The sequence below is a fragment of the Myripristis murdjan genome, chromosome 13 (assembly GCF_902150065.1).
Source record: "Myripristis murdjan chromosome 13, fMyrMur1.1, whole genome shotgun sequence".
NCBI classification, from domain to species: Eukaryota; Metazoa; Chordata; class Actinopteri; order Holocentriformes; family Holocentridae; genus Myripristis; species Myripristis murdjan.
In genome coordinates, this window is record NC_043992.1 from 36,552,076 (window position 1) to 36,563,648 (window position 11,573).

An 11,573-nucleotide genomic window follows, 5' to 3' on the forward strand; every position below is an offset into this window, starting at 1 on the left:
GGAGGCTGGTCAATTCAATTCTTAATAACTTTTTGCGGAAAGCAAACAGAGCTGTTTGATGTTGGTGATGGTGGTAGATTTCCCCGTTTTTGTGTTTTTTTTTTCCTTATGTCACATCTTTGCTGTGTGGCTGTCATGCAGCTGTTATTCAAAGCAGCCTTCTGGTGATTTCTACAAACTCTCTTTGTGGCAGCTTAGTGGGATCCTGCAACAGTTTCATCATGTCACGGCCATCTGCTTACAGCGTAATGAGATGCTTGTTGAGTTTCGCTGAAGAAGATTGACTTCATTTTGGCACACAGAACATGAAACCTTACAAGTCTCTGATGCCCGGAAAACACTGGAGAAGATTACTTGGAGCCATTCTTTTTAAAATTATCTGCTCCATTTGTTTCACCACAAATACTGCATATTTTTAATCTTTCTATCACATGGTCATGGTTCTGATTTGGAAATCAGGAGTTATCTCTCCTAGCAAAATCCTGGTGTCATCAGTAAATGTTTAACCTAATTGATAAGGGAAAGGCTCGCAACTCTTGTTTACCGCTCCCAATTCACGTTATATGTGGACCTTTTGAAAGCTTTCAATAGAGTTGATTGCCGCTTACTCTCACAAAGGTTCTTCTGTATCAGCTTTGATACAAAAGCTTATGTTTGGTTTCAGCTATTTGTCTGATAGAATTCAACATGTTGATAGATTTCAACACGTCAAAATGCTAAATAGCCGGTGATGTTTCTTGTCAATAACAAAAGGTGTTCCACAGGGTTCCATTTTGGGTCCACTCTTATTTTCTATTTATATTAATGGAATTGTCTCATCAGTAAATGGTTGTCAGTTTCACCTTTATGCAGATGACAGTATTTTCTATTATACTTCTGATTCAGTACAACTGGCCATCGAGAATCTGCAGTGTTCTTTCAAATCGATTCAAGATGCTCTGATGAATCTGAAACTTGTTCTTAATGTAGATAAAACTACATTTTACGCTCATCTGAAAGCCAATGCTATTGATGAAAGGAATATTCACATTTCAACTCTGAATGCTTCTTTTGTTGAGGGTGTGTCGGAATGGAAGCATCTTGGCATCTGGCTTGATGAGAAGTATCATGTTTATAATCGTGTCTTCAAATAGAAGCAACGTATTGGTTTCTTGTACAGGAGCAGATAGGAACAGATCAAAGCTGTCTTTCTGTCAGGATCAGAGATGTAATTTATCGTCATGCGGCTGCCTCGACCCTTAAGCCCTCAGATGTTGTATATCATACCGCTCTAGGATTTATTACAGGTGATAGTTATTGTTGGCATCATTGCATTCTGTGTAGCAAGTTGGTTGGTCATCACTGGCTGAAAGATGGAATATGCACTGGTATCCGTTTATCTACAGTGCCCCTCTTGGAAAACTACCAAGCTACATAGCAACACTGTTGAACTAGAAGCAAGGATTTCTAGTTCGAAACAAAATCGAATGATTGTCTTATGCTTTAGGTCCCCGAAGTCTGTTCTGAACTTGGAAAGTTGGCCTTTAGCTATAATACCCCCCACACACAGAATGAGCTACAGCAGACCTTGAAACCTGACACATTCATATTCCTTGCACACTTTAGGACCATGATCAGCAACCTCTCTGAAGCAGCGTGTAATTGTTTTTAGACTGAGTTTTATTACAACCTCTTTGTGTATTTGGTTTATTTATCTTAACTTTGTATTCATTTTTAATTGAGTTTGTATCTGTAATGCTCAGAGTTTTAATAAGCTGTCTTCATTTGAATGTTGTTGTTTTTTTTTTAATATTGTAGGGATGGCTATTGGTGCCATGAGATACACACAAGAGATTTTTGATTAAAAAGCATTAGAATGTGGATATAATGGCCAAGCGGGTAGAAACAAGTAATAGAACAGCTACATCAGTCTAATAAGTTCAGAAAGTTGCATCCCTTTATTGTAATGCAGTCTTTAAAACCAGGAAAAGAAAATCCTTATGCCATATCACACATATTCCTCCGTCCGACTTGGGATTTGACTTCTAACCCAAGAACCGCATCTTAAACACAAATCTCTAACCTTATGTTTGTGGCGATCGGGTGCAAAGGTGTCAGGTAAGGAAATGTAGAGGACAGGAAATATCTGTCTGCAGCGGTAGTTACTAGGGACACACACGGACATGCATGGAAAATCCGGGCTTGAGGTAGAGCTGCCTCTCCCGAGTCCAGCCTTCTCTCTAGCAGCTTGGCACATAAACATATGTGAAAGAATGGTTTCCATTCTTGGTAATCTTCTCCCACATCCCAGTCACCAGCTTCCCCACTCTGGTTCTCAATAACCCACATAGTGAGTGTGGAGGATGGGATTTGATGGAATTAACTATACTGGAAAGAAAAAAAAAGTCAAAGAAATAAATCAAAGCGACCAAACGAGAAATATAGGACCACAAGCAATGTGGAAATGAATTACACCTTGATTAAAGGTTCATATTTTGGTTCATTGTAGCCAGTGATTCAAGATGCTTTATCTGTCTAAATAGTGTCACGGTAACATTTGAGTGTTCAATTTGATTTCACTCACTGCAGCATAACAATCTCAGTGAGTTTACACCTCGTTGCCACAAAATAACACAAGACAGTAACAGTTCATCCAGAAAGCCTAGATTTTATAGAGGTTACATAATGGAACTGAATACGCTCTCTCTCTCTCTCTCTCTTTATTATGGCAATAATTTTCCTTTCCTGTCTGTAGTCTCAAAGCGATTTTCAAGGTTCACTGTCATCATCTGACCTGATGTGGAAACTATGCATTGAAGTCTTTGTTTACCCATTCTTCACGCTGAGGCGCCTGTTGGAGAGCAACATCCCACTCCGGTTTTGATCATTCTAACAAGCCGACTAATCAAAGAATGACTGAGAATGCACAGAAAATGTAAAATATTACAGTGTCTTTGGGAAACAAAGCTGCATTCTGCCCCTGCATTTTTCCCCCTCCTCTGCACTGCAAGGAAATTCCAGTTGATTACATGCTGCTGTTTTTTTTTTCTGCATTACACAACACTTGAAAGAGAATTTTTGATTGTGTTAAATATTAATCGTGAATACATTACCATTCTGACATGCTTTACTGTCTTTACAGTTACAAATTTGAATCCAAACGCGTTTGATAACATTATGTAACTCCGAATATTTTAATGATTGCATGAAAGCCTGGTTGCTCGTAAATGCATTTATTTTTTTTTAACGTTGTAGGATCATCGGCTTTGGTGTTCATCAGAGGTCCACAGTGTCTCCTTGTGCAGGGATTTACATCAAACACTGCTGTTACTTTTGCCGTACCACTCAGCTAAAGGTAGTGATTTTAGGTCTGAAGGAGAAACTCGTCTCAAGTTCTCTTAAAGGTCTGAAGAAGAAATGGCTGAGCTGTTACATATGAAAATCCCAAGATCCTCTCTGATCCTGGGCTGTAATAACACAGACTTGGTCCTTTTCTCTTTTTTTTCCATTCTTTTTTTTTTTTCTTTACATCCCTCAAGTCTCATCAAAACACCAGAGTTTCACTGACTTGATTTTCAACCACCGGTGCTACAGCCAGTCTATTTTCTCCCACACCCAAGTGGATGACATTCACAGTCCTTCTGGCTGTTACTGGGGAAACACAGATGTCTTATTCTCTTTTTCCACTCCACCTCAGATGTTAGCCAGTTTGTCTAGCCCATCTGCATGAGCATGTGGATTAATTCCTGCTTGTTATCTGGCCTAGATGTAAAAAGGCAGTCCTGGATGGCGGGGGTAATCAGGTTGGAAGGCAGAGCTTTCTTGCCTTCCCGTTCCTCCGCTGCCATCCCCACATCCCCAAACTGATAGCAGGGCAGACACATTGGAAGGGATTAAGCTAATGTGATGGCAAAGCCACCTACCAGGGGCCCCTGCAGGGTAATTTCAAGAGACAGGCTCTGGCATCCAGGGAATAACTTGTCAAGACCTGGCTGCAGGCAAATATTGAGGATATTAATCCTCACCGTAATGGCCTTGACTAGATTTTACTCTTGTCTCTGTGTGCAGCTTTAAGCACAGTCATAAGTCTATTTAATCACTGACATAAAGCAGTCCCTCAAGGATTTTCCAGAGTTTTGCTGTGATTATTGCATACAAAAAATGCTTAATTTTTGCACTGTTTCTTTTTTTTTTTTTTTTGAGAAAATGCCAAGCTATTTGCATGCGGCGGCTTGTTAATTTGTAGTAGTCTGATGAGGCGCTGGCAGACAAAAATCACAGCGCATGTCGTTTTTACAAAAAAAAAAAAAAAAAAAAAAGGATGTGAGAGCTGCTGAGAGGTGTGACTGCCTGAACGGGTCAGTGCCACCTCAGCGCTCAGTGTTCTCTGGAAGTGGTTGATAAAGCAAAAATAAACGTTGAAAACACACTGTGGCGAAGTCCAACGTCACGCTATCGGAGAGCAGCAGCTCATTGTGTTTTTGAACATTTTAATTAAGAGATGAACCGAATAATGACTGGGAATTCACGCTGAAATTGAGTTTGAATATATATTACGTTTTGCAGCATCGACTTACAGTTTCTTCCACATTCGGTGTTGCATTTTTAAATTTTTTTTTTTTTTTTTTGTTATTCAGTGCTGAAACAAACTTTTAAATAAATGATAAACACGCCGGCGAGGTCACAGAAAGACATCACCGCTTTCCCAGAGAGCCGAGCGAGTAAATGATGTTGAGAGTGTTTCCTCGCTGTTGTTTCCCCTTCAAAATGTTTTGTTGGCTTTCGGCTCTGCTTTGCAATGTTTCTGGCTCCAGCGATCAGTCGGGGTGCTGCGGAGTGTTTCCTTTGTCTCTGACCGACCTCTCTTTCTCTTTTTGTCGTTCACAGGTCTGCTCATAGGCTCCGGCTGCGCTCTCTATCCTCTGGGATGGGACAGCGAGGAAGTACGACAGACCTGCGACAACAGCTCAGACCAGTTTCAACTAGGTAATGTCGGGGAGACAGACACAGCCTGCACACCTAATCTCCACACCGGTGTTCTGTCTGCTCTAAACTGCGACTTCAGAAACTTTACTTTGTGTCTCGTCGTGCTCGGCGCTCCCAAAATAACAAGACACGTCTGTCAAAGCAGCTGGAAACAGAGCAGAGACTTGTACGTCTCGGCCCTTGACATTCTGCTGTTTCACAAAGCCGGCGGATAAAGTTCTCTGATACTGTCACGCCGACGAGACACAATCCCTCGGCATTTTTGAATGTACATTAAAAAAGTCGAGACAACAACCTCCCGTTACTGCAGATCTTTCAAGTGTCTTGTGCACGGAAATATGTGCAGAGAGTAAGCAGGAGTCTGATTAATGTTCTGCATTCAGCCGGCGTTATCAGGCTTGTCTCACAAAGTCGTGTATCAGAGGCGAGGTAAGTGGGAGAACTGATAGTGCGGCAGCGGCCTCGTTATTTGATGCTGCTCAGACACGTTTTTATTCTTCATTTGCCGTAGAAACTCCTACCTAAACTAAAATAACCGATCGACTCAATGGTCATAATAATCAGCTGACGCAAAGATAATATCTAATCATAATTACATCGTGTTACGTTACCCGAGGCCTTAAAATCAGAACAGTAGGCAGGAAAAGTCTTGACAGCACCAACGGTCTGTGCAGTATCACCCGCCCGCCCCCCAATTTGGTGCGATACTTTAATTAAATGTCAAAGGTGAATTTTAGAAAAGGTTACCTATCAAGTCGTCAAACCCTGAAACTACTTACACACACCCGGCTATTAGGCTCTCCTTTCTCTACAAATTAAACCAAAAAAGTCCACAAAAGTAGAGTTTTTACAATTGAGAATGGTGGTGAAGATAATGGCGTTACTGTTTATATATATTATTAAGATTTTTTTAAGTCGACGTGGAGGACAGCAAATGCCACACATTTTTACGCAAGCCAGTCCATCAAAGAAGAGCTGAGTGGCAATACTTCTTCATGTTAATGTATGCATAAAGGTGTATTCCTATCATTATGTCGTGGGAGTATGAAAACCTAAACCTTCGCCGCTGACTGTTTTGAATTTCAAACATCACCAGATAAGCTTGAACTCTGAAATTGCCACTTGTGCCTGTAATCATGCTGTTATATGTGGGCTGGTGTAATGAACAGTCCTTCACACTTTCCCGCAAAAGCACATCTCCCTTCCGTCAGCCCGGTGAGTTTTTTGCGACTGCGTGCCGCTCTTTGCCGCGGGCATCGGGTTGGCATACGGAACATCTGGTTGTTGAAGACGGCTGCACCGCTCCGGTTTATTTCGTTTTTTTTTTTTTTTTTCTCATTAGCACCATGACAAGACGATGATGTGCTCCTGCGAGAACAACATCTTACCGAGACGGGAGAACAATGCACGTCACGCCAAACAATGTGCTCGCCGCGGCCGGGGAGATGAACCTCTCCTTTAACTGATGCAAAATTAATCTCAGCGCACAAAGATACTGCGTCTTGGACGAGGTCTGCTGCTCCATACAGTTTCATTCTCTTTTCTTTTTTTCTTTTTCTTTTTTTTTTAAAATTTGATCTGATACAATACAGTTTCACACAATGCAAATTTGCATGAAGGACAATTAAGAGTTTGCTTGTTAGGGTTGGTACTTGCGGTAAACAACATTACCCAGCTATGGAACGGAAATTTCAACATTAGCATAACAATGTCATTAGAATTATATGTATAAAGGCGAGGCACCTGTAGAAAGTAGTTGATATTTCTGACAATATGCGCCTTTGTTAGAGGTTTCTCTGGAGACTGGCAACATAAATAACCCTGTTACTGCTCCCTGCATTTTCCATTCTCTCTGCAATGGGAAAATTTCATCCACCGCTTCCAGTCTATCCCATCAAACAAAGAAATGATGCAACAAAATACAGAGCTTATTAGTCCTTCCATTATGCAAACAGTGGAGGTGACAGTGTTTTAGCAAACGGCACAGTTTGTGATGGACTGTAATGACTGTGCATGCACTGTTTGTTAAGTGTGACACAAGATTAGAGGAATTGTCATGAGCAGCCCGTCTATGGAAAACATGCCTGAGCAAGTCCAAGCGGTTCCTTGGAGCTGTCAAGTCATTCCAGAAAAAAAAAATATTCCCACACCCTGCGAACGCAGCATAAACCAGAGCTACATTTGCAAAGCGAAGGCAGCTGGCTGTTACCGGCTGTGACACGAGGGCAGAGGGAATGATGCAACAGAAAGAGACACTAATGGAGAAAAAAAAAATAGTCTGGATTTTGTCAAGTCAGGTTCCCTCCAGCTGCAGCAATTTGTTAATGATTTGTCAAAATTCGGAGTTTACAATGAGATGCCCTAATGGCAGTCGCAGCAATTTCCAAACTCAGAATCCGATGTAGGTCATCCCCTTATTTAGAAATAAACATGATTTCCTCTGAAGGATTGTTGAAGATACATCTTAGAGAGACATTTTCTGGTGTAATTTCTGGAAGTTTTGGCTTTTCGCTGTTGTGTAACATTTTCTGCCACCAGCGTGTCTTCCTAAATTCTGTACCGTCAGTGAACATTTGCCACATACTGCCGAGTTATGTGTGTTGACCACACAGTCTGTTTGCAAATGAGGTAAAACTATGTTTAGTGCGCCAGTTTGAACAATGCTAACACTTATTTCACACAAGGAAGGGAAATGTGGAGGCCTGAACCAGAATGTCAAGCAGTTTTTTACGTTTTCCTTAGAGCAAAGTTGCACCGCTTGTCATGTGATTGTTGTTTAAATTGGCGCTCTCGCATTCGTGACATACAGTAGAGACACAATCAAACAGATTTCCCGCAGCGTTTAATTCAAAATGCACAGTGATCTGCATAACGGCACAATGTGAAATACAGGGAGGACTGAGTCAAGATACAAACTGTGCCATCACAGTTCCAACTCCATTCCAACTTGGGCACAACAATACATGCACAAGTAGAAAACGCACCCGCGCTGAATAATGCTCCGACTTGCTGTTACACCAAGCCATGCCTCCTATCTGCATGAAAAATCTCACATTTGCGAGGATGACAATGGACAGCCAACACAATCTTCCATTTTACCACATTATTCTCGCTTTATTGTTTAAAACCGCCACAGCGACACACAAGACACAATCTGGAAACATGTCACTTTTAAACAATAAAGCTAACAATTCTGCATTAACAAGGAAGATTGGGGCAGGCCGTTCGTGGATTCATCAGAGCCGCTCTCTTTCTCGCTGTGTGGGATTTTTCATGCAAATTTGACAGCTGTTGACAAGCACTGCTGTCCCACAAAAGGCCCGGTTGTTGCTTCAGCACAGCGCCAAACATAACAGAGCATCGTTCTGAACTCTTACATTTTTAAAAATAAATTGATTTCTTGACCTTGCAAAGATGCCTCTAGGATTTGGAATGAAATCTCTTACTGTTAGTTTAATAGATATTGCTAAAAAAAAAAAACAATAATCATCTAATGGCGGAAATCCCAGAGCCGGATGACCACTAAGATCTAATCAATTGTTCTTCGGCCCAAGGCCAAACTATCGATCAGGTCAGATCATGGAAACACATTCATGAGTTTTTGAAATCGCCTGCAAACAGACACACAATAAACTAACAGGCGCAAAAACATCACATCACTGACAGAGGAACAATTTTCTGACCCCGCTCTCCAACTATCCCCCGACTAACCCCTCTAAATATCTCATAAATCCAACCTGCTGTGATTGCATATGCGTCGCTGTTGTTCGTGAAAAGTGTTTATCCAAAATGTCAGCTGTTCAGGAGCTAAGAAAAACAGCCGACCCGGCCGCTGTGCATTTTTCAGCTTAACTAATTGAAAAGGTTTCATAAATCCAAGAGATTTATAACTTTCTCAAAGTTACAGGGAGGGTGGAGCGAGTAATCCTGCAACGCAAAGTTCAAGTCACAGGGAGAATTCGGGCCTTTTCACACCCGACAGTCCCAACCAAAGATCATGTTTTTTTGTCGCATTTGATCTGGTTGGTTTTGGTCTCACATTGAAATTATGCAAGCGCACTAAAGAACGTACAGTACCTGTGTCCTGTCACCATCACCTGTGTGGGCTGCGTCTCCCTGTTGGTCACACTGACTGGTTTGTGTGTCGTTCAGTTCGGTGCATTGTCACTTCAACGGTTAACCCTCTGTCACCATTTGCATTCATGAGAAAAAGGAGTGAACAGATTCATTTTGTTGCTACTGTAATAATAGTATCATTACTCGCAGCAGCACCCACTTCAAGCTCAATAGTCGAGACTAGTTTGAATTTGCTCCAATGTCACTACTTTGACTCAGAAGTTTCTGTCTGCTTGAGAACCCTGACTTTGTTCCTCTTAAAGAGACGAGGTTCATTTCAGCCGTTGTGCACAGCTGCACGACGGGTGCATGTCAATTTAATTGGTCCAAAAGTCCGAACTGTCCAAAAAAAGGCTTTCATACTAGAAACAAACCCAACCATGGTTCAGTTTGATCCGAACTCTTTTCATCGTACCAACGTCGGGCTGTTTGGTCCGGGCTGTGGTGCAGGGCAGGTTTCACACCTGCAGTTCTGGTTTGGAATAAAACTGAATTGTCAAAGGATGTCAGCAAAGGAGACTGGAGAAGATGTGACAAGGCACTTCGCCAAAGACTTTTTCAACTTATTAGCTAATTTTCCATGTGAGAGTATCAGCCTATTTGATGATGAATTCAAAAGAACTCAACTAAATTTAGATTTACCTCCTCCTGGGAAACAGTGCAGTTTTAGCGGCGCTGTCATGAGGAACTGGTCAGTGTAAACGAAGAAATAGAAAGAAATAGAAGAAATAGAAATGCAGGAAGTTGAATGGTGATGCTGATGTGATGATCGTCTGTCTCAGTGGAAGTGCTGTAGCCTAGTGGAGTATAGGCTACTGATTGATGATGATCAAATGTGCTCGAAATTATTTGCATATGTGAATCACGGTGCATAGTTGAATTTGCATTGAATCATGCAACATATTTGTTTCCACCAAAATGCAAAGTTGACTGTTTATATTTCAGTTTTATTTCACACACTTGGGTATGGCGATGATGATTTTACAGTATGCTGGCATGGTGGCCTTTGGGTTAGAGGTGAGTCCTGAGTTCAGGAGATTAGGGTTTCCATTTCCAAAATGGTGATATTAATGTTGGCATTCATTTTATTGATTATTGTTTATTTTTGCCCCATTCACCTTCAGTTAACAACAACAAAAGCGAAAATTTCCAAAATTCCCAAGCTTAAATTTCCATGGAAACTTTTTAAAAACCTCATTCAAATTGATGACAAGAAAAAAAAAAAAAAAAAAAATCCCAAAATTCCTGAGCCGAATTTTCCCGGGAATTTTCAGAAAAATTGAAAAAAAAAGTGACAGCAAAAATCTTCTGAAAATTTCCAATATTCCAGAGTGAAAATTCCCATGGGAATCTTCGGAAACTTTAAGGGAAATTTACCGGAAACTTTCCACCCCTTTGCAACACTAATCCTGGTTCCTCTCTGTCTCCCCGTCCAGGTTCCTGTCAGATCGGCTGGGCGTACTACTGCACAGGGGCCGGGGCGGCGGCGGCCATGCTGCTGTGCACCTGGCTAGCTTGTTTTGCTGGGAAGAAGCAGAAGCAGTACCCGTACTGACACGAGCATCAGAGAGCCGGGGCCAGACGGAGACCCCAGGCGGTGTGTCAGAGGGAGAGGACTCTGCCTCTGTGGACTCAGACCAGCACAGCACAGCACAGCAGGCACCAAAGACAGTCATAATGGTGCTCTGCACATCACGGGACACTGCTCAGCTCACAACTGCAGGGACTGTTTCATAACGCCGCACACATACATGGCTTTGAAAACTGGTACTCCTCCTAAAAGCTATTCTTAAATGAAAAATGTATGGACCAATCCTCTTTGTATAATTGTTACGTAACGATCTCTTTTTTTTTTTTTTTTTTTAATGAAACAAAAAAAAAAGAGTATTCTTGTTTGTCCTCCTCTTCTTTGGTCATTGATGTTTATGTGATAGTGTGCCCTGTGATGAAGAGAAATGTAATACTGCTTCATAGTTCTGTGAAGTGTTTCTGTATCCTTTCCATGGCTCATCTTTGCCTTAAATACAGACGGAAATGCAATAATCCCTATAACGTAAAGCAATCCAACGTTGGCTGCTTGCTTCCTCGACACAGCCTGTTCAGTTCCAAAAAAAAAAAAAAAAAAAAAATCTCGACATAGTTTATTTAACATATTCTTAAGATATGAGTTGTGTACGATAATGTATTTTATCATATTAGCACATGTTTTGTATTCACACTTCAAATTATTCTGTCATTATTTTCCTTTTTTGTAAATAAATGTTTGTTGAAATTCGGCACGCCAAGTGTTATTTCAGTCGCACGGTGCCACTGCACGGCAAACGGATTTCTGTTTGCATTCCTAAAAAGCTTTTCCCATGACCTCTTGATCTTGGTGGTGTGGAGTACATGTGGGAGTCCTTTTTCAATCGATAAAGAGGATAAAGGGGGGGCAGGGCTGCGAATTTAACTTTTCCCTTTATTGATGAGATAAATCCCATGACCTCTAGTCA

The 11,573-nt window shown here is 41.3% G+C and overlaps 1 protein-coding gene across 2 annotated transcripts in view; it reads left to right on the top strand.

Annotated features, from left to right (window-relative positions):
- Positions 1-11,357, top strand: part of LOC115369613 (LHFPL tetraspan subfamily member 6 protein) — a 55,669-nt gene extending 44,312 nt beyond the window's left edge. For both annotated transcript variants that reach the window (XM_030066241.1, XM_030066240.1), the window contains exons 3-4: positions 4,867-4,965; positions 10,518-11,357. In XM_030066241.1, the coding sequence (XP_029922101.1) occupies positions 4,867-4,965; positions 10,518-10,636 (218 nt within the window). In that variant the 3' untranslated portion in view covers positions 10,637-11,357. The remainder of the gene's footprint in view (positions 1-4,866; positions 4,966-10,517) is intronic.
- Positions 11,358-11,573: the final 216 nt, after the last annotated feature.